Source organism: Pteropus alecto, unplaced genomic scaffold (assembly GCF_000325575.1).
Source record: "Pteropus alecto unplaced genomic scaffold, ASM32557v1 scaffold87, whole genome shotgun sequence".
Lineage (NCBI taxonomy): Eukaryota > Metazoa > Chordata > Mammalia > Chiroptera > Pteropodidae > Pteropus > Pteropus alecto.
The window spans coordinates 7005573-7026713 of record NW_006443225.1 but is presented as its reverse complement, the minus strand read 5'-3'; the positions used below and the strand labels follow the sequence as shown (position 1 = coordinate 7026713).

The following is a 21141-nucleotide window of genomic DNA, read 5'->3' as shown; positions in this document are numbered from 1 at the left end:
GAACAAATGTGCTATATAAGAGAAAGAACGTTGGACTTGGAATGAAGAGAAGTGAATTTACAATATTTTGTCATCTACTAGTTGTGTGACCTGAGGTAAATCATTTAACCTCTGTATGACTCAGCAATTGTATAACTTGAGGATAATAATCTGTCTACTTTTATCTATTTTAAATCTATTATTAAATTTTTTTTGGAAAATATTAATCTTTTTAAATTCTCAAAATCTGAAAGGCTCCACTTTCAAAACTCCTCAGAACGAGTCAAGGGAGCTTCTGTATCTAGTCTGGCATGTGGGAAAACACTACTGTCTAGGGCCCTGTTCCTTGAAGTGTGGTCCCCAGACTAGCAGCATGGCACTGCCTCGGAGCTGGTTGTAAACGCAGATTCTTGGGCCCAGACCTACTGAATCAGAGTCTGCATTTTAACAATATTCCAGCGCTTTAAACACACATTAAAATTTTCAGAGCATTCCCGTAGAGCTGACCTGCCTGTTGACATAGCGGTGGGGCAGTGAGAACCTTCTAGGCTTCTAGGTTCGCCTGAAAGGAAGAGCTGTGAGGATTTGTCTACATCGGAAAAGCTGTAGGGATTTGTCAGGTGTGGCTCATTCAAAACAAATGCCTGATTCGGTTCACAGGCTTAGTCACTATCTTAAAGAGTTAAAAGGATTTATGAAATGCCTAATTTATTACTAGAGAATAGCCCTCCGTTTAGGAAAAACTGTCTTTGTATCCAGAAAATATTCCGGGGATAGGAAAACATTTTGGAAATTCACAATTGGGAAATAAACGTTATCCTGCATTCCCACTTCGCAATTAGTCAGTGTTCATGTCGCACAATAAATTCCTTCCAACGTTTTGAGCACATACTATACGCTAAATGGGGAAGGAAGAAACTCTGCCCACAAGCTATTCATTCATATAAAAGCAACAGAAACTAGTATAAAAACACCTGTCTGTCACATCTGGCAGCTGTTTATACACTCATTCCAGAGAGTAGTACACCAAAGACTCAGCAGTCAAGTCCATAGCTCACACACTAAGGGTAGGAAATACCCCTGCATCGTTAGAATTGTGTCTGAGAAAAGCTGGGCATTAGTCTAGGTCTGGGCCACAGGGCTGAATCAATCAGATGAGCCACTGATTGCACAGCTCATAGGGGCTGACAGTAACAATGAACACAGAAGCAAATGGAAAGTTCTGGACAGTGGGAAATATTAGGAAGCAAATAAATCAGTGCAATGTGATCGGGGGGCGGGCCTTGGGGAAAGGGGGTCATGCTGTTTTACTGAGGCGCATCTCCACCAAGGTGAAAGATTACTGTGATTCAATTTGGATCACTGTTTCACTTGGGTTCCAATTAAAAGTACTGGTTGGTTTTCAAAATAACACAAAAGTCACATTTTACAATAATGCATTCAGATCTGTTTTTAGTAGGTAGAATCAACAAGATTGGGGAGAAGGTTATGAGTTCAGTTTGGACCCGGTTAGCATGAGAGCTCACCCAGGCAGTTGCACATATGGTTCCACAGCTCAGATGAGAATTCTGGAATGGTCATGAATTAGGAGCCCACAGGTGTAAAAAAGAAATGCAAGCCATTGGAATGGAGGACAGCTCCAGAGTGAGTCTGCAAAGCGGTAGGCGGTGCGCCAGATGTGGTGACCCGAAGCCAAGGGGCTGGAGTGAGAGTTTCAGGAAAGATGGAGTGGTCAGCACTCTTGACCTTTTTCCCAGCGAGCCCCTCCTCCAAGTTCCCTGCTTTGGGAAACGGGATTGCTCTTCATCCAGTGACACATGCCAGCGACTTCCATCCATTCCTGAAACCTCTTGTCTTTATTCCCCATAACCACTTGATCACCAGGTCTTATTGATTCTTCTCACTGAATATTTCTGAGTCTCTCTTCTCCCTCCCTTCATTCTCACCACCCAGTCCCACTACCGTCATCTCTTGCCTGCACTACCGCAGCACCCCCAGATGGTCTCCCTGCCCTTATTCTCCCCTACTCCACGTCATTCTTCTCATTAAGGGACAGAGTGAGCTTTTTCATAAACTCATGTATTTGTATGAGGCAAGGGGGAGCTGCATTGCTAATTCTTCCTTTGCTTTGGCTTTGCCTTCTATGCCCTGCACTCACTGTGCCTGGCCACTTTTTGGGTGGAGGGCTCCAAGGATATGAAAGACCCAATACTGGCCCGGTGCATAAATTAAGGCGAAGAAGAGAGAAACGGCCAATGGAAGCCTGACTACTAACCAGAAATTCAAGGCGTTTGCCTCCGAGCCACCAAGCCTAATCGCTGCCTGCTTCTCTGGCAGGGGATTTTCGTCATTCAGGAGAAACTTCCACTGGGAAAGAAATCAAAACTCTAACAAAATGGGGATTCTTATGCACAATATTTATCGTTCTTTAGCGCTTTGTGGTGTACTTTCTGGCACTGCTGTCATTTGACTGACAATGATCCCCTGGGCTGACATCTACTTTATATTCGAGGAAGCCAAGACTCCAGGAGGTTAAATGGCTTGCCCAAGGTCACATAACTAAAAGAAAAAATCAGTAGAAGAAAGTGACCAGAACCCACATCTAGTAAGATTGGGAAATAAAGACAAATAGAGAGAAAAAGAAAGTGTAGCCACCACCTCAAAGTCCCACAGTGGAAGCAAGCAAGCAAGTATTAGGATGTGGTGACGGGCACATGGCACCCCAGGGGCCCATCCTGAAGAGCAGCGGAGCAAAGCGAAGCCGAGCTTACTGGGTTGATCACCCTCGTAACAGGAACACAGACACCCCAAGTGAGACTGTAAAGAGAGATGCTGGAAGCCCAGCAATGCTCATTTATGGCCTTGACAAAAAACTCAAGCAGCACAGTTTGGACACATTAAGCCCAATGATACCTACAACGAGGCTTGCCTAAACCTTTTTAGAGGAATCGTAAGTCTGCATGCACACCATTTTTAAGAATGACGCTGCAAAGAGATTTTTTTAAATCACACGTTATGTCAAATATTTGTTTTCATCTTTATGATCACTAAAACGTAGAAGAGAGAGTCATTGCTGGCTAGCTGTCGGACACACAGCTTTACTGGAATCGAGCAAAATGTTTGCTTACCAAGAGCAATATGTTCACAAGAAAGAAATGTCCTTTGTTTTTCTTGCCTGACCACAGCTCCCTTTCCAAGTCGTTGCATCTGACCACGGTGCTTCGGCAAACAGGAATCTGTCTCAGAACATACACTGTGAGTAATCAGTCTGCGTCGGAAACTGCGCCCCGTCAGTTCGCCCACATCTGTCCCTTTCCCTCTAATTCAACCCTACTTCTGCTTTGCCAGGAACTCAGAACTCTTTGTCTCACAATTCGTCATGTCGTTCTTTAGCTCCATTCATTTTCTTACTGACCAAGTTCATTGTATAGCTTTCTTTTCGCCCTAAAGCTGCATCGCTATATAGGATGTGCTTGTAAGAAGGTGGCCCCTTCATTTCTGCCACAGAAGAGAAAACCATATAAAAGCAGGATATCTGTCTCAGCCGGACGCACAAGTAATGATGAAGCTAAGCAGCTATTTGTCTTGGTTCTTTAAGAAAAGTTAACAAATTTCTGTCAGCATCCATGAAATACACCAGTATCCAATAACCTACATAAAACATCGGGCATTTATGACTTACTCAAAGAGGTCTTTGCTTCTAGAAGCAATAACATCTCAAGCATTACCTGCCTGAGTAGAAATGACGTCCCCAAACTGAGAAGTTCACTCCTGTCTGAGTTAGAAACCAGCTGTGAGACAATTTAAGGGGCAGCAGAGACTGTGGGTCATTTGTTACGAAATGATGCATTATGTAATTTCATTGAACGTAACGTCCACGTGAAACATCTGTTCCTGGGCTACATAGTAAAACGGACCCTTTTTGCCCTGACTGCTTAGAAGACAAGGGTCCTCCTGTTCCTACACTGCCACCCGTCATCCTTTTTGTATAGATTGTATTTCATGATGATGTATTACTTCTGCCGGAAATGAGTAGTCATCTAACGAATGCCCACATTCATCCTATACAAAAGAGGGCTATAAGCAGAAAGATCACCAAGGTCACGGCCAATTCTACTGACAGCTGAAAACAGTTAAACTGACTTTTGCCACCCAGGCAGGGGCCAAGAGGGAACAAAATAAACTAAAATTTCCTTTTAGATCAGAAATCTGAACTCATCCAGGCGTTTCCCTCCTTTCTCCCCCTACTCCCCTCCCCCCCCTTCCCCCACAATAAAATCAGATGAGTCACAACATCTTTATGAAATCTTCTCATTTCTTCTGTGTGGGATCCAGGGGAGGTATTTAAGGAATGTAAGGATGAAGGCATTTGTCAAAAGGATCCTTGTCGAAAGAAGTCTTACTACAGTACAGCTGGCAAGACCCTAAAGTATCGGCCCCTCAAATCACCCATGATATAGTACAGACTAGGGTGGGTCTGACATGACAGTTGGGGCTGTTCTCCATTGGAACAAGTGGAGATGCCACTCAAGTCTTTTAGGTCTACTCCTGTATAAACAATTCTCTGGATCCCTGATAACTGCTATAAGTTTAATAAATAAACAAAAACAGGAATTATTGCATATAGTCAGCCCAATTTTGTCTATGATTGGACTACAGCAAAAACTATTTCTTGGAGATTACAAAAATTGACCATGCTGACTACATGAATGGGGTTATCACGTAGCTTTAAAAAAAAACAAAAACAAAAACCTGGGAATAAACTTCTTTTAATATAAATACATACCAAAGCAGCAGAATCACTGCTGTGTCATGTCAACTTAGAAAGTCAGTACAGAACTCATAACCAGAATGTTATGTCTGTGCTCTTCCGCATGGGCGGTGGACACTGTCACTTTCTATACCGAGGTGCTTTGCTGACGCTGGTCTTGTGACTCCATGAAGGACAGGGGCCTGTGATCTCGGCACGGAGGAGACACTCACTAGATATTTGTTTAATGGACGAGGTCGGAGTGGGAATGACCATCGCTGTCTGCCGGGACTCTGCACGGTGAACACCTCTCCACTATCTGCCAAGGTGCTCTGGCTCTGCTCTTCCTCAGAATGACTCTATTTGGCCTGAGTGGCCAGTGCGGCTGGGCTGTGTCATGGGCTGGGTGTAGTCAGAATGCCATTCAGCCCACATGCTGCACGAGGGAAGAAAAATGTGCTTTTCCGTGGTGATTTCCGGGCTCCTAGAAGCGCCATGGCTCTACTGTTATTGGGCTCTTTTAGGGCTGAGTCTATGTTCATTTGGAAATTAAGAGCAATGACAGGACCTGAAGACTGCTGGGAACCATGACGGGTCAGGACTATAGGCAATGTCCAGCCCCTGGAAGTTACAACACTGTCCCAGAGGACAGACCCAGGTTGTCTGGTTCCAAATAAGGAGGTGCTTCCTAGAGCCATGAGACAGGGAACATGCTGCCCCGTGAGCCGCCTGCCCGCCTCCGCCTGGTGCAAGCTGCGTCTGGCCGATGGCCTGTGATGCACAGCAGACAACAACATCAGGTGGGAAACTGGAAGAGATGACCTCTAAGGTCTCTTCCAATTCTGTTTTCAATTTTCTCATGTCTCTACAGATTCGGAGGGGTCAAAAGATGCTGTGAATTGTGGTCGTTCTGTCCCTGGAATTTTCTCAGACGCTGCAGATGCCATCAGTGAGGCCCCTGGTGGCGGGCACAGTCCAACAGCAGGACACGCCTTCCTCGTCACTGCCGGCACCAGTGTCCTCACTGCCCGTTCCACTGCCTGCAATCCCCAAGCAAGGGCTCACGGATGCTGCCACCAAAGGCAGCAGGAGTGGGTAGGACGCCTTGGTGGCCTTGGTGGGGTTCTGAGATATGCATGCCATTGCTGGCTTCTTGGGCATAGTCTTGGGTTGTGAGTTTGATGTCTTACCATTCTCCAAAACCCAGGTCCACTCTGCCTTCCTCTGTGCAGCCTTTCTAAGAAACCTCCTGGTCGAAATCAGAGAATGCTTCCTCAGAACACCGAGAAGCCTCTTCTACCTCCTTTATAGTACCACTCCCATTGTTAAGGGCCCGTCTTAGCTCCCCTACGAGGATCCCGTAAGGCGGGATTCATGAGAGCCTTGAGAAAGTGAAGGAGAATGAACTCTTTCCATCTGGGAGGCCCCAACAGTTGGGTTGAAGCAATTGGGTAAGTGCACCAAGGATGGGTTTGGGAGGTAGTAGCTTTCATTCAATATTAGTTCATTCATTCATACATGGCAAGCATGCACAGTGTTATTTGCTGTGTGTTAGACACTGAACTGGATTCCATGATCCTTATAAAACCCAGACCTTAGTATGTCATTTTTCTGTTTAATTATGTCTAGTGGAGAAATACAAATGAAAACAAAAGTGATATAGAGTTGTCTCAACAATTGGATTATGATTAAAATTGAAGTCAGGTAAAGCCAAGTACTTTCAAGGGCTTGGGGAAATGGAGTCTCACACACTCCTGGTGGGAGCATCAATTCCTATGCTTTGGAGGGCCTTGAGGCAGTGTGGGCTAAAATTAAAAACGAGCAGACCCTCTGCTCTAGCAACTACTGGCTCCAAGTTACCTCAAAGGAAATTTCTTATGACAATGAGGAGGCATATCAAGGACATTTGTTGAGCTTTGTTTGGAATAGAGAAGAAAATTCAAAAAAATAAAAATAAAAAACTTTAAATGCCCATCAAAAGGAAATAGCTAAACTGTGATATATCCATGTTCTGGAATACTACGGAGCATTAAAAACATGAAATCTGTCTAGATTTCCTAACATGAACAGACGTTACATAACATGTTATGGGATGAATTGTGTCTGCCCAAAATTTGTATGCTAAAGTTCTAACCCCTCAGACTCAGACTGTCTCTATATTTGGTTATAGAGTCTTTAAACAAGTAATTAAGGTCAAATGAGATGGGCCCTAATCCAATATGATTGGTGTCCTTATAAGAAGAGGAGATAAGAACACAGATAAACATGCGCAGAGAGAAGTCCATGTGAGGTCACAGGGAGGAGACAGTCATTGGCAGACACTGGAGCGAGGACACTCAGAAGACACTAACCCTGCTAACACATTGATCTGAGACTTCTAGCCTCTAGAACTGTGAGAAAATAAATTTCCATTGTTTAAGACATCTAGACTGTGGTACTTTGTTACAGCAGCCCTAGCAAACTCATACACCACATCAGGCATTTTCTATGGGTGTGTATAGACATATGTAATGTATAGACGACTGAGTGGAAGCATCCACCCCAGTCTGATAACAGCGGTTACCTTTGGGTAGGGATTGGAGTTGAGCATAGTGGTTGAAGGGGAATTTAGCCTTTAAAATAAGGTTTTATTTTTTACAATGAGGAAGCACTCGTATATTATTTGCATATCCATTTTTTCAAAAACCCTCTTCCGTGGCACTTCATTGAATATAGTACGCAACGTGCGTCACCACCTGGGCTCGACAATCTCTGGGACTTTATAAAACGTCTGCTGTCATCCTCCAACCCCTGCACACGTATCTGCCCCACTAGAATGCCCCATCTCTCTAATGCCTCCATACCTCTGGTGTCCCCTCTGCCTAGAATGCCTTTTCCCTTTCTTTAAGCCTAGGTGCTGATTTTCATCTTTCAGAGCCCAGCTCAAATGTCACCCGCCTCATAAATATGGAAGTCTTCCTCAGCTGGTTTTCCCCAGGCCCACTTTTCTGTTCTTTTAATGTCTTATTCATATCTGTATTCGTAGAGACTGATCAGTGCCTACAGCCAAGTAAATGCTCAATAAATGGTTCCAAGTTCAAGGATGGCAGGCATTTTTACCAGGTTGCTTTTCCATCCAGCACATCTCAAGGGTCCAACATCTCATGCTGTGTGTATTAACGGACTCCCTAGAGACTAGGACTGCAATCATGCCATGAGTGCGGTCCTAGCTTTTAACAGTTTCTTTGACACAAAGGGACAACTATATTTCTGGGCTAGCCAGGCCCTATTGCTTTCAATTCTAGTGAAGTAAGTTGAGAATGTATTGCAATTTTTTTTTTTTCAAATTCTTTGCCCATAAAGGTCTTCAATTACTTAACCCACAATAGACCCAAATCAAAAATTCTACTGAGCTCTGACTGAATGTCTCTGATAAGCCAGTCCTTACCTCTTCATTGGCTTGGGCGAGCATTCCCTCTCCAGATTGGAGGACGTGTGTTTCACGTGCATTGCGTTGTAGGATGTATGAGTATAGTCATTTTCGTCGCTGTAGTCAGGACCGAGCAACGTCCGGGCCCAAGTGCCCATGTCATAAGGAGGAAGGGTTCCTCCAAATTCAGAGGGCAAAAATTCAGGGTGGATGAGCTGGTGAAGGCTGTTTAGATTATTTCCATGCAGGAAGATCTAGAAAGAAAAAAATAATTAGCAATAAAAAAAACCCAAAACATATGACCGAGTATTTAATCTAATACACAATTTAGCGGTGACAAATTGGATGCGCTGCTGGTGATCATAGTGTTTAAGGAGGCATTCAATTTCGTGTCTGTGGTTTTGTCTTTATGAAATGTTAATTTATTGCTCAGAAAAGGGGCTGAATTAATAGTCCTTAAAAATGAAGTTTATGAACAAATTGGGTATTATTTGTCCATGGCCCAGATTTACACATACAATCATCTCCTGATTATCCCTCTTGATGAAGGAGCAGTGATGGGGACTGTCCAAACCTCCGGTCATGCTTCGCACGCACCTCTGCATTGCTCTGTTCTCCCCCTGGAGCACTCTCCGCCCGCTGTGCCCCTTCACTCCCCCATTACTCCCAGGCCTATACCATGTGGCAGCTTCTTCCTAAATCTGTCCCAATAACACCTGTCCACTCTGGTTCTCCACCCCTCTTCTTCCAATTAACTCTTTATTATCTGCTGACTTCTATTTTTTTCCGATGTGTTCATTTATGTTTTGCCAGACAGCAGAAAGAGAAGGATTCACAGAGAAAGGGCTGGTGTTTTCTTACTCTTCTAATATGCTCCGAGCTCCCAGGGTGATGTGGGCACAAGGTAAAAGTGCCATTAACTATTAGTCAATTAAATTGAAAACCGTGGCCTGGGAATTTATAGTGGAATATTTTTGCAGACATTTTCCATTCATGTCTGGATTGAGGACTTATAGCCAAACAAGTTTGCACCTTCTAAACACATATGGAAGGTGATGAAAACTGGGCAAGTAGAAAATATTTCCAAATTACAATTATTTTCAAACAAATGCACACAACGGATAAGCCACCAGTCGGTAACTACCATGGCCTGCAATTTAGGAATTGGCTCCTTGAAACTTATTTAAAATGCATCTGTGTGATGACATCAGAGAAGTGTCCACAGTTCTTCATGTTATAGGCTCAATACACATAAGTTATACCCAAGTATGGAACCATCGATTACACACACACGTGTACACACACACTCCCCCGCAGTTAACCATGATGAAATGCACATATGACTTTTAAAATACAGAAAGAGTAGAATAATATACCATATAAGTATTATATTATGCTATATACTATGTTATGATATACCATATGGGTATTTAATAAACACTTGCTACCTTGGTCTATTGTACTGATTTTAACTTATGATGTCGTGGCATCATTACATCTTCATGTAAAGACAAGACGCTAAGTTCTAAAAGTCTTCAAAAGAATACTATAGCACTTTAGGAAACAATGTACATTTTCTGACATTGAACTGAGTATGACCAAATTTTAATAAAAATTCCTTTTCTTGAAGAAATTCACATATTCTGGCTTTTGCAAAACGCCTCAGAGGAAGAACCGTAGTATTTGAAAAGTAGAAAAGCTAGAGCTAAATACAGGCCCGGAGTTAAGAGCAAACATTTATATCCTTGTACCCAACATGCTTAAGGGACAGGAATGCTGTGGGACTGGCCCTCTCCAGGGGGTTCTGTGGCATGGAAGAAGTCCGCAGGTAGGAGGCGGGACTCTCCACCTGCCAGATTCTGTTCTGCACTCAGAGCTCCAGGAACTCCTATGGCACAGCACCAAGCGTTGGTTGCTTGGTGAGAGGAATTCCCACTGGCTCCTTCCTGGGTAGAAGACGAAGGCTGTGGAAAGCCTGATGCTGTATTGGGAACAGTCCGGGGTACAGCTCTGTCCGTAGCACAGTCTTGCATCCCAGACAGATTGCAGAATGTCCCAGAATGTCTCTGCCTCCTAGTTTCACATTTGCTTAGGGATGGGGAATTAGCCTCCTGCGCTATATTGCCAGGTTTCTTAAGGATGAGGAAGCATCTGAGTCTAGGAGCTAAGAAATCTGCAGAGTGTGTATGTGTGTGTTTGTGGGGGAGGGTGGCCCCTCGCATCATCCTTCTCCCCTAACTACTCTGAGCTCTTCCTTAACATAGGGTCCCTGGGTTTAGGAGCATATATAAGAAGCCGTAAGAATGACATTGGCCAGTTCCCTTGAGAGGTAGTGCTCTCCACCCAGACGTAGCTGAAATCACAAAGCTTGAAAGAAATGGAAGCTAAATGGAAGAGAGAAATAAAAGGCACTGAGTCTCTCTACTGCATGAGTGGCATTCTCCTGCCTGCTTTCATATGCTGTCTCATTAAATTATCCCAACAACTCTTTGATGTGCGTGTTAGTTTCCCTATTTTACAAATGAGGAAAATGAGATTCAGAGAGGTTAGGGAATGTTCACTTTTTCAGCTAATCAGAATGCCATGAAAAAGGACAGCTCTGATGGAGGATGCTGGCTACCCAAATGTCATCAGCTGATGTAATTAAGATTTTAAAAGCCTTCTTCATTATTATTTCCAACAAAGAATGTTTCCCCATAGAGCTGGCAGCTCTGACCTAAAAGTCTCAGGGGGAAAAACAAATTACAAATATTCTTCATCGCAGTAATACACTTGCAGGACAAAATGCTAGCTATTAAAATATTCCATGAACAGGAAGCTGCTTGACCCCATATCTCCCAGAAGCACGTTGGGTAACATGGGCATCTGCTATTTGCATGCCTTCAAAGTTTCCTTTGGTTTGTCACTGGGACTGAAAATAACCCAGTTCTGCTAAATTATTGATTAAATTCAGGCCATTTGCAAACTCCAGCTGAGGCTCAAATGCTCAGGGACTACAGAAAAGCAGGGGGAAAAAAAAAAAAACAATAATAAGGATAGAGGGAGAGAGGGGGAGATTGAGAGGAGGGGCACCATCAGTGTCCCCCAACCTCAGCCCACCCCACATTCCTCCCACTGGGCGTTTCTTTCCATTACCCGCTTCCTGGTCTTGTCTTTGAGGAATGGCTTGATGAGCGTGTACAGGGCATGAATGTACCAGGGCTGGTTGACGAAGTGGACTCCTCCGAAGCGAGCCGGAAAGCTGTCCTGGGGCGAGAAGAGAAACACACACACGGATGAGCACGCTTTCCAGGTCGGCCCGGGCCCCGGCGCCGCAGGTCGCGGAAGGACCTGTGCCTTCGCTCTGAAGCACTAGCTCATGGCGGGAAGGACAGGAAACACACTGGCTTCCTAGCTGTTGAGGTTTCCTCTATTCCCCCTCGCTTCTGCCTTCCCCTTTGACTCCACAACTTAAAGGTGATCGTGCATAGGTGCCAGGCTCGTCTTTTCCAAGACACAGTTATGTGACCCCCCACGTGGCACAGGAGCGTGAGCAGCCGGGACAGCGAGGGAGTAGGGATTCTTCCTGGTGTTAGGGAGCCGTGGCTGCAGTTCTCACAAAGCCTAAGCACAAGCTCGCCCTCTTAAATCACACTCTGCCCACTGCTCCAGCCCTCCCCACGGATTATCATGACAATGGCTGTATTTGTCTGGGTGAGTGAGGGCTCTGTGAGAAGAGGTTGGAAAAGAATTCCAAAGGATTTTGAGAAGGGGCTCCCTGGAATCCATCCACAATGTTTACCTGCAACTTTCCCACAGATTACAGAACTAGGTGCTGACTTCATCCGGGGACCCATACACAATAGATCCCAAGGAAAGGACACTTGTTGATTGATGGGCAAGTTGATTCTCCTAATCAGAGTCTGCCTTTTCTGCAGATCAACACATTTTTTTAAAAAAAAAATATCAGGAAGTAAGATCATTTTTTAAATGGTTCCAATTTTAGAATTTAGATCAGGGCATAAGCTTGTGTTTTAGAAGCTGAGACAGCTGCTCTCGGTGCTAATTAGATTCACAGAATAAGAGACCTGGATCCTAAAGTCTGAGCTAGTCCCACAGCACCAGGTCCTGAGATCCATCCAGATGAAGGGCTTTCCCAGCTTGCATTGCGTTCGTCCTGGTTAATGGAATTTAAAAAGAAGGAACATCTAATGCAATTTGAATTTCCAAGTGTGCTGGCAATCTATTTCATTGCAACAAACATCTTTGTAAAATGTTAGCAAGATGGGATGAAAGCAGAAGGAGCCCGGCTGTCTGAGCTAGTAGTTCAGGAAGCTCGCTGCTTACTGCAGGTGTGTGAAAGGCCTGGCCTGCGCCATGATTAGTTACTGGGAAAGAGGGTTTTTAACTTTTTTCAGAACACTCTGCCTCTATTGGATCTCTCAACATCTTCCACACTGAGACTTAGTTGCCAATAAGTATTAAGTTTCCAATAAGGAATTGTGTTTAAGGGTTGACATTTAACAAACTTAAAAGTAACTTTGCCCCTATCTAGATATTTTACAGAGTACAAAGGAATTAAATCTTTTGAAGGCTAAATTAGACATTTTTAGTAAAAGGTCTTTGTCTGGCTGGGTATGTATTTTTTGTTTTGTTTATTTTGTATTTAAAAACCAATGAAACTACAAAGTAAAGGTGGAGAGACCATTTACACTACTTTGTACACTTGTCATAATCTCTCACTATTCCAAATCTGAATTGAGAAATGAAAAAGTTATTACTAAAGTAATTTTTTCACTTTTAGATGCAAATTCTTTGGTTCGTTAAAAAAAAAAAAAAAAGACCACTCCCCAAAGTATTTCTTTGCAGGAAGTGCTAAGCACTAGACTCTCTCTTTTTGGAACTCGTTATTCAGAAGTATAATTCATTACGCCACATGCTAAACATGGGTTCTGAGGGGCTATAGAAGAACAGCAAGAGGAAAGGGTTTATCTGTAAAACAGAGCTTTACTACCTGTTTTAATAGGACCGATAAGAGGGTTTTATTTCGATTGAGAGTTGATTATGTTACGCATTTCTAGGTTAGTAAAGGGGAAGAAACTCTGTAAATAATTCTCCATAAGCAATAGGCAGACTCTCAAAGAAAATATTAACCTTTTAAAAATATCTAGAGACTCTGAGTTTTAGTCTATAGAACCTCAACCATCAAAGGCATCAAAACTGTTTTCTATTAGTGTCAGAGGAAGTTGAAAGACAAAATATAGGGTTGAGACTGTCAGTTCTCTCTAGGTTGGCCTGGATTTGAGTCTGCCAGCTTGAAGGCCCAAAGAGCTCTTATCGATCTCCTTCAGGTCAGCCAGTGCCGTGTGTGGATAAAGGCACATAAATAATGCACATAAAATCCTGTGCCTCTTAGAGTTCTCGGTTTGGGCCAGAGTAGAAACAGGATAACTTTTCCTCAGGCATCTTCTATAAAATTCAAATGAAAGGCCTTCCTGTGTGACAAAGGCAATGTGCAAATGTTCTGACTTAGTTATTAATAATGGCATTGTGCATGTGTGTGTGTGTGTGTGTTACACAAAGGGAAAGGTGAAGTGTGTGTGTGTGTGTGTGTGTGTGTGTGTTACGCAAAGGGAAAGGTGAGGGAGGCAAAATTAGCAAACACAGCCCTGTTATGAGCAATGCTCATCATCGTGGTGGTGTTGCCTGGTCTCATTAGCAAACTGCAGGTAAAGGGGAAGTTGTCTGTCACCCAGATCTCTCCCAGGAACCCAAGGGGATCCACCGCCCTCAAAGAGGTGTGTTTCTTAGAGGCTGGAGCCAAACTAACTCAGGAAGGTAAGCTTTGATTCAGTGACGATGTAACACTTCTTTTTCAGAGTTCTCTGCAATTAAAGAGTATGGTGTATCAAAGACATACCCTAGGTTCAAGAACATGATATTAATACTTGCACATTTTATGCAAGTATCAGTAAAAATGTAACCGGTTCAAATTATAAATATATTCTAATCATAAAATTTGTCTTCCCTCCAGTTTATTTTTAATTAATTTTATTTCCTCACTACAAAAATACTATTCTAAAAAAGTAAAAAAATAGATGAAAAATTATTTGAAAATTAAAAAGCACAAAAAGACAAGAAAGAAGAAAGAAAAAATGCCTATATTCCCGCTGCTAAAGACATACTCTTACTATTTTCTCTCATTCAAGAAAGGCTATGTTATGTTATATAACATACAACCCTCGCTTTTCACCACTTAAAACTATAAATATTTATTTCTCACTCACACAAAATGTCCAAATAAAATTTAAAAACCACTCTTCATACCAACAACCCTAAAGACCTCAAACTAAATAAAAAATGAGAATTAATAGAGGCCTACACCAAATGACGGAGACGTTAGAATTACTTAACAAAGATTTTAATTTTGCCATCGTAAATAATGCTTCGACAAACAATAATGAACACACTTGACATAAATAAAAAAATAGAAAATCTTAGAAAAGAATGGAAACTCTTAGCAAAGAAATATAAAATATAAAGAAAAACCCAATGAAATTTTGAACCGAAAAATAAAATAACAACAAAACAAAAAGAGAAGCAGCAGCTCAGTAGATTCTCTCAACCGCAGAAGGAAAGAGACAGAGAATCAATAAACTGAAAGATAGAATAGAAATTACCTAATGTGAACAATAGAGAGATTAGTAGACCTTAAAACAATGAGCAGAGTCTTAGGGACCTGTCGAGCTTACAACAAAAGACCTAACATTTGTGACATCAGAGTCTTGGAAAGAGAGGAGAAAGAGGGCAGAACTGGAAAATTCTCAAAGAAATAATGGCCGAAAACTCCCAGATTTGACAAGAGGCTTAACCCTACAGATCGAAGCAGCTAAGTAAACACCAAACAGTGTAAACTCAAATAAACAAGACGCCGAGACACATCAATGGTCTTGGTGCAAAGCATTTCAGTGGAGGAAAGAAAGCTTTTCAACAAATAATGTTGGAACAATTGGAATTCCATAGGCAAAAACAAAAAAGAACCTGACTTGAACCACACACCCCACACAAAATTAGCTCAAAATGGATCATTGGTGTAAATGTAAAACATAGAACTATAAAACTTTTAGAAAAAGATATAGGAGACTATTTTAAGGATCTCAAACTAGGCAGAATTTTTAGACTTGACTCCAAAAGCATAATCCATAACATAAAAAAATAATAATAATAAATTGGATGTTGTTAAAATTAAAGATTTTTACTCTATGAAAGTTCACGTGAAACAGTTGAAAGGAGAAACTACAGAAAAAATAGCGTATTTGTTTGCAATAATCCCAGACTGAAAACAACCTAGATATCTTTCAATGAGTGAATAGTTAAACCAATTGGTATATTTTATTTTTATTTATTTTATTTATTTTTATTTCTTAGGTGAGGCAACACTTGGTTGACCTCACAGATTGCAAGGATCTTGTCAGCTTACAATCCCTTATTTTTTTTATTTTTTACGCCTACAGCACCTGGTCTTCCTAGGTGGTCTCCCATCCAAGTACTAACCAGGCCCGACCCTGCTTAGCTTCCGAGTTCAGACGGGATCGGGCTTGTTCAGGGTAGCATGGCCATAGACAAATTGGTATATTTATACCATGGAATACTGCTCAGCAATTAAAAGGAACAATTACTGACATACACAACCATTCGGATAAATCTCTGGAGAATTTTGCTAAGTGATAAAAAGACCAATCCTAAAAGGTTACATGTATGACTCCATTTACTATATGACATTCTTAAAATGACAAAATGATAGAAACAACAGATTAGTGGTTGTCAGGGGTTAAGGAGTGGGTGGGGGTTGAAGGAAGTGGGTGCCGCTATAAACCCATAACGTAAGTGAACCTTGTGGGGATGAAAGTGTTCTGTATCTTGGCTGTATCAAGGTCAATATCCTGGTTGTGATATTGCTCTATCATTTTGCAAGATGTTTTCTGTGGTGGAAACTAAGTAAAGGCCATACAGCATCTCTCAGTATTATCCTTTCAACTGCATGTGAATCTACAATTATCTTAAAATAAAAATTATAGAATACGATTATTGCAATTATTTCAAAACTCTCCAAAATGGGAGTAGCCATTTTTTTTTAGGTTTCATAGAAGCATTTCTAAGGATGATCTTTTCTGCCTTACGTGGAATGCTAAACGAAAACATGCCAAGGTAAATTTTAAGGGCAAGATACATTGTAGAACATTCTAAGGGCTCTTCTTTATTTTCTTTGGGAGTTTTAGGTACCAGTAAGTGATTCGCAATCCATTTTAGGAACATACTTCGTTTTTTAATGGGCACTTCGTTTGCACTTCATTTTCACACCGGCACTATTCAAGCATCCTCGTGTTCAATCGGGATTTAGGAGCAACGTGATAGGGCAAAACTCTTTTCACTCTCTTTCTTTGACAATCAGATACAGATGTCACTGGTGGCAGTTGGCAGAGTTTCCTGCTAGATAATGAAGCATTTATCAGTGCTATTTTCTAAGATTTATAATGCCTGCGAGTTAACATACTTCACAACACGGTTCAAAACGCACCTGATCTCAAAATCGCATTGCTTTGGGAAGCAGGAGAAGCTTTGCTCACATTGGCTGCCCTCTCTCATTCTCCTCCTTTATCACCTTTTACTGCTCTTAGTGAATATTAGAACAGGACTACTCAAATTCACAGGTTAACTGCAAATTTCCCATCTATGAAGGTTCCTCTGAAAACCAAGTGCAAAGATGATAAAGGAGAGGATAAGCCCACGAGCTGTGTTTTAGACATTCTGTGTCCTTCCCTTTAGTAGCTCGGAGTGTCTTTCTGAGCCTTGGCCGAATGCACCCACTCATTCGCATAACTGCATGTATGTAGGTCTGCAGGTGGCATAAAGACACAAGCATGAAGTTAGGCTTTATGTATTCAGTTCGTGCATGTCCTACTAATGACACCCATTTCCCACATCAAAGCAGACAGTAAAAACATTTTCAGCAGCATAAATGGGCTTCACTGATGCAAGAGAGCCTTCTAAAAATGCTATATTTCATGGTGATGGGTTTCTATTATACCATGTGGAAGTCATTAGTGTGAAAGTCACATATTCACCTATTTGCAAAGAAATGGAGAGCTCATGCAGTAACAGTTACAATCCAAATGCACTATATATATATATATATCAGCAGCATATATGAGAGAGGAGAGAAAGTGCTTATTAGGAAGGCAGCTGGGCAAAGGTTTCAACTGATTATAAGCTATGAATTTTCTTCGAATATATGCTCCTGGAAGATGCTGTTGACTTGAGAAGCTGTACCAACCCAGTATTCTCTTGAGGTTAGGAAGGGCTTGGGTTTTTCATGCAGGTTCAGAGCAGGGCATGCTAGAGGACAAAGTCTTATCTGAAGATCCTGAAACAATTATAACCTTTCAGCAATTCTCATAACCATAGTAAGTGAAATTGGCCTTCTGTTAGATTGACCTAGACCAGCAGATCAGGCCCAGACCCTTCCCTAACTGCAACCTAAATAATATTCCTCGATGATCTTGTTTATATTCCATTCTGTTCAACAATTCAACGAGCTGTCATTGAGCTCCTCTTATGAGTAAAATGCAGGAACACAGGGATATATAACATGCACTTTTTGTCTTCAGTCATTTCATCATCCAATGGCAGCAAAGGAGATAGTAATGCTTTGTTCGAGGGGAAGACACAGAATTCAGAGCTTAGGTTCTGCGTCTATGGTAGTTCATCAGAGCAGAGCTAATAAACAGTTTAGATAACCAGAGATGACGATCACGGGGAAGACTGGATGTCCTGTAGAGGCCAAATAAAAAAGCCTTATATAAAAGAGCTAACAAAGGAATTGGTGATGAATAAATATACGTGACTGTGTTTGAGAGTCTTCAAGAGTTTATTTGCCACCAGGAGCCCCTGCTTAACTCCACTATTTTCTAAGAATAAGCTTACAGATGATCTCTATTTAAAAAGATAAAAACATAAAAGAAGGACAACAGGAAGGAAGGAAGGGAGGGAGGGAGGGAGGGAGGAAGAAAGATAAATAGATTTTTAAAATTATCTCATGTTGTGTACCTGTCAAATTTCTGCTGAAACAACAGGACTATGTGACTATAAGTTTAAAGAATATATTGATTACATTGGTATCTGTCTTGAGCCTGGTAGGAAAGCTTTTAGTAACAGGAAAACCAAGATAATTCTGTTTGCTTTTTTTACTTCCTACTTTATAGAGCTCCAAATAGGAGAACTGCATCCTTCCTCGGCTCTGGCCATCTCATTGTTGGCCAGGCGAGATGACCAAGGAGGCGACGTACCCAAGGAAGCGACAGCTTCTGAGAGGAGAGGAGAGAAGGGATGGAATCAAATCCATCCAGCCTGGTCACTCTCAGTCAGTGGAGCTGAGCTCAAGCAATGGAAACTTAATTTGCCATAAAAATCACTTCCAGCTTCTCTAACCACAGTGATGTTTAAAAAGGTTTATCTTTGACTGTTAAATAGCAAATGCATTGTGGTGAATACCCAATACGTCATCTTCAATTTTCCCCGAGGGCACCTAAGTGGTAAATAGATGATTGTTGTTCATAATTTACAAGCCAATTCATGGAGAAACCCAGAGTGCTTGAATCACTGATTTGCACAGAAAATCAATGCCAGAAGATAGAGTATACTTCATATGATTCAACCCGTCACTTAGTGTTTAAACTCACAAAATCATGGTATTTCTTAGAGAAAAAGCATGGTAGAAGGAAAGAAAAATGTCATTTAACGCAAACCTTTTGGCAAATGTTAGGCTTTTAATCACACACATGTCTTCGGTCTATAACTAAATTTGTAATAAGCAAAGGTAATAAAAAGTCTTAATAGGTATAATTTTTAAAAAAAATTAAAAACAGGAAAGGTGATTTAATAGCTGAGGAAAGAGCACTGAGCATCTAGCAGGAACTTTTTCATGTGCTGTCTCATGCAGCGTCACGGCAATATTCTGTGCTCTGGGGTCTCAGGAAACAATACCACCATCCATTCGAGGTTAAGCGACACCTGCGCTCGTCTGAGGTTAGCGCAGAGCGTAATCTTTCTTTAAATGGAGACACACTGAACACCGATTTGGTGTCCTCTCGAGAGCAGGATGCTGGTAGTAGCAGAGCTTGTAGAGAGGGCTGGCAGGTCACTGGGACCTGGGGCCAGGAGAAGAGCCAGGCTGGATCTAAACGAAACCCTTCATCGTGTCGAGTCGCTTCCCACACACAGAGACTACTACTTTTACTGCTTAAAGATGACTTTGCTGCTTTGCTGGGTGGGAAAAAATATGCCTTGAACATGGAGGGCAATTAAGCGCCCTTGGGGGAATTTTGTTTTTCCTTTTTCTTTGAAAAACTATTGCTCATCTGTCTCCCATGCTGCACGGGGCCTATATTGTCTTGTAAACACTCCACCAACCAAGAAAAACTCTCACTAAATCACACCAAAGTACCCCAGTGGTTCCATGAAACTTAACGTTTGATCGAAGCATCTCTGGAGATCTGATGCATTTATATATTTATGATTCATAAAGTCATCTGCAAAACGGTTTTGACAGGTGTGTAGACTTTACAACAGTTTTTATACACTTATTTACGTATCGCATTGGCCTGAGTGCTGTTTTAAAGGCACAGCTTTCAAAGCCCAATCAGTTCCTTAATAAGTATTCACCAGTAGAAACACTAGAGTAATGTTTTTCACAAAATGAACAGTCTATCTTGGTAGTTTTAAAAAATGATAGAATTGATCCCAGAGAAAATAATAGCTCGCCGAATAGGAGTTGTTAAATTTAAAATTCTACTGTTTGTGTTTTAACTCAGCTCTGAGAATCTTTGGGAATTTAAGGGCTAAGGGAGAGGAGATTATTACTAAAAAAATTAGATATTTTCTATTAGAGAAAATTTACCACCACCATTATAATATGCCTTGGGGAAAGTGGCTTTCCATGTTTTTTATTAGTAACACAAATTCTTATTAGTATTTTATATTTTATACCAACAAAAAATGTTATATTTATCGAAAATTACAGCATTAAAGTGTTCTATTTTAGATTAGAGGCTTTTGGAATTAGCTGATGTCTTAAAAAAACAGTGCTTTTAGATATATCAGTTACACTTAAAAAAACAGTGCTTTAGATATATCAGTTACACACACACACACACACACACACACACACACATGTCCTTACAGGATAACCTCATCAGAGATCATCTTAATCAGCACCAAGAGGAAGAATGTGTCTTTTTATGTCCCCGTAAGTCAAACCTGCTGTCCTAACCACAATCCCTCCGTGGAGTTCTTAAGAAATGAGAAATTTATTGCTTGACAGAAAAGATTCTCGAAAGTTATATGACATTCAGGATGCTATAATGTTATCTTCCTTTCCTACTTTAACTTATGTTAACATTTTACCCATTAGCTATAGTTCTATAATTGAATATTAACCCAGAATAAAAGTTTTTACCTTGCTCTTTCTTTCCTCCTCCCCTTACACACACACACACGTGCGTACACACACACACACACACACACACCATAGATTCCAGCAGGTGATTGATATATATGTCTATTTTTTAGGGTTTCTCTTCCTTGCTTATTAATGAGACTTCCCAAACTTTGGATAAAATGCATTTAAATTTACAAACCAATTCAAAAGCCGGCCTTCTTAGTACACAAGTTAGCTGTGACTTTTAGGGTGTTAACTGTGGAGAGACAGTCAATCTCCACCCCATCCTGGAACTGGCAAAGCCATCATTAAAGAATTGTTCCTCTGCGCAGAGCTTTAGCTCCTGGTAAAATAAAGATGCCACCTGTCAGGGTAAGGCCTCGTATTGCCTGAGAGCAGATTTGGAACTGCTACCGGTTTGAATCGTGTGTGCGTCTGTGAGCTGGTGGTGAGGGAGGAATGCTGGCAGGATATTTGTGGGCGAGAGGCCTGCCATAGAAGGTAGAATAGCACGGACTGCAGACTCTC

General features: G+C 41.6%; 1 protein-coding gene and 1 non-coding gene across 3 annotated transcripts in view; both read right to left on the bottom strand.

Moving 5' to 3' along the window:
• The window catches only part of CLVS1 (clavesin 1), a 120184-nt gene that overhangs the window by 10684 nt on the left and 88359 nt on the right, over window positions 1–21141 (bottom strand). Inside the window, exons 3-4 of one of the 2 annotated variants that reach the window (XM_006923989.3) lie at window positions 11274–11384; window positions 8157–8392 (exon numbers count right to left, since the gene is read on the bottom strand). In XM_006923989.3, the coding sequence (XP_006924051.1) occupies window positions 8157–8392; window positions 11274–11384 (347 nt within the window). Of the gene's footprint in view, window positions 1–3107; window positions 4146–8156; window positions 8393–11273; window positions 11385–21141 lie in introns of those variants that run through there. The other variant, XR_003043697.1, reaches the window with a different exon arrangement.
• Window positions 15623–15741, bottom strand: LOC112472606. Its single transcript, XR_003043731.1, has one exon. It is a non-coding gene; the product is annotated as a 5S ribosomal RNA (ribosomal RNA).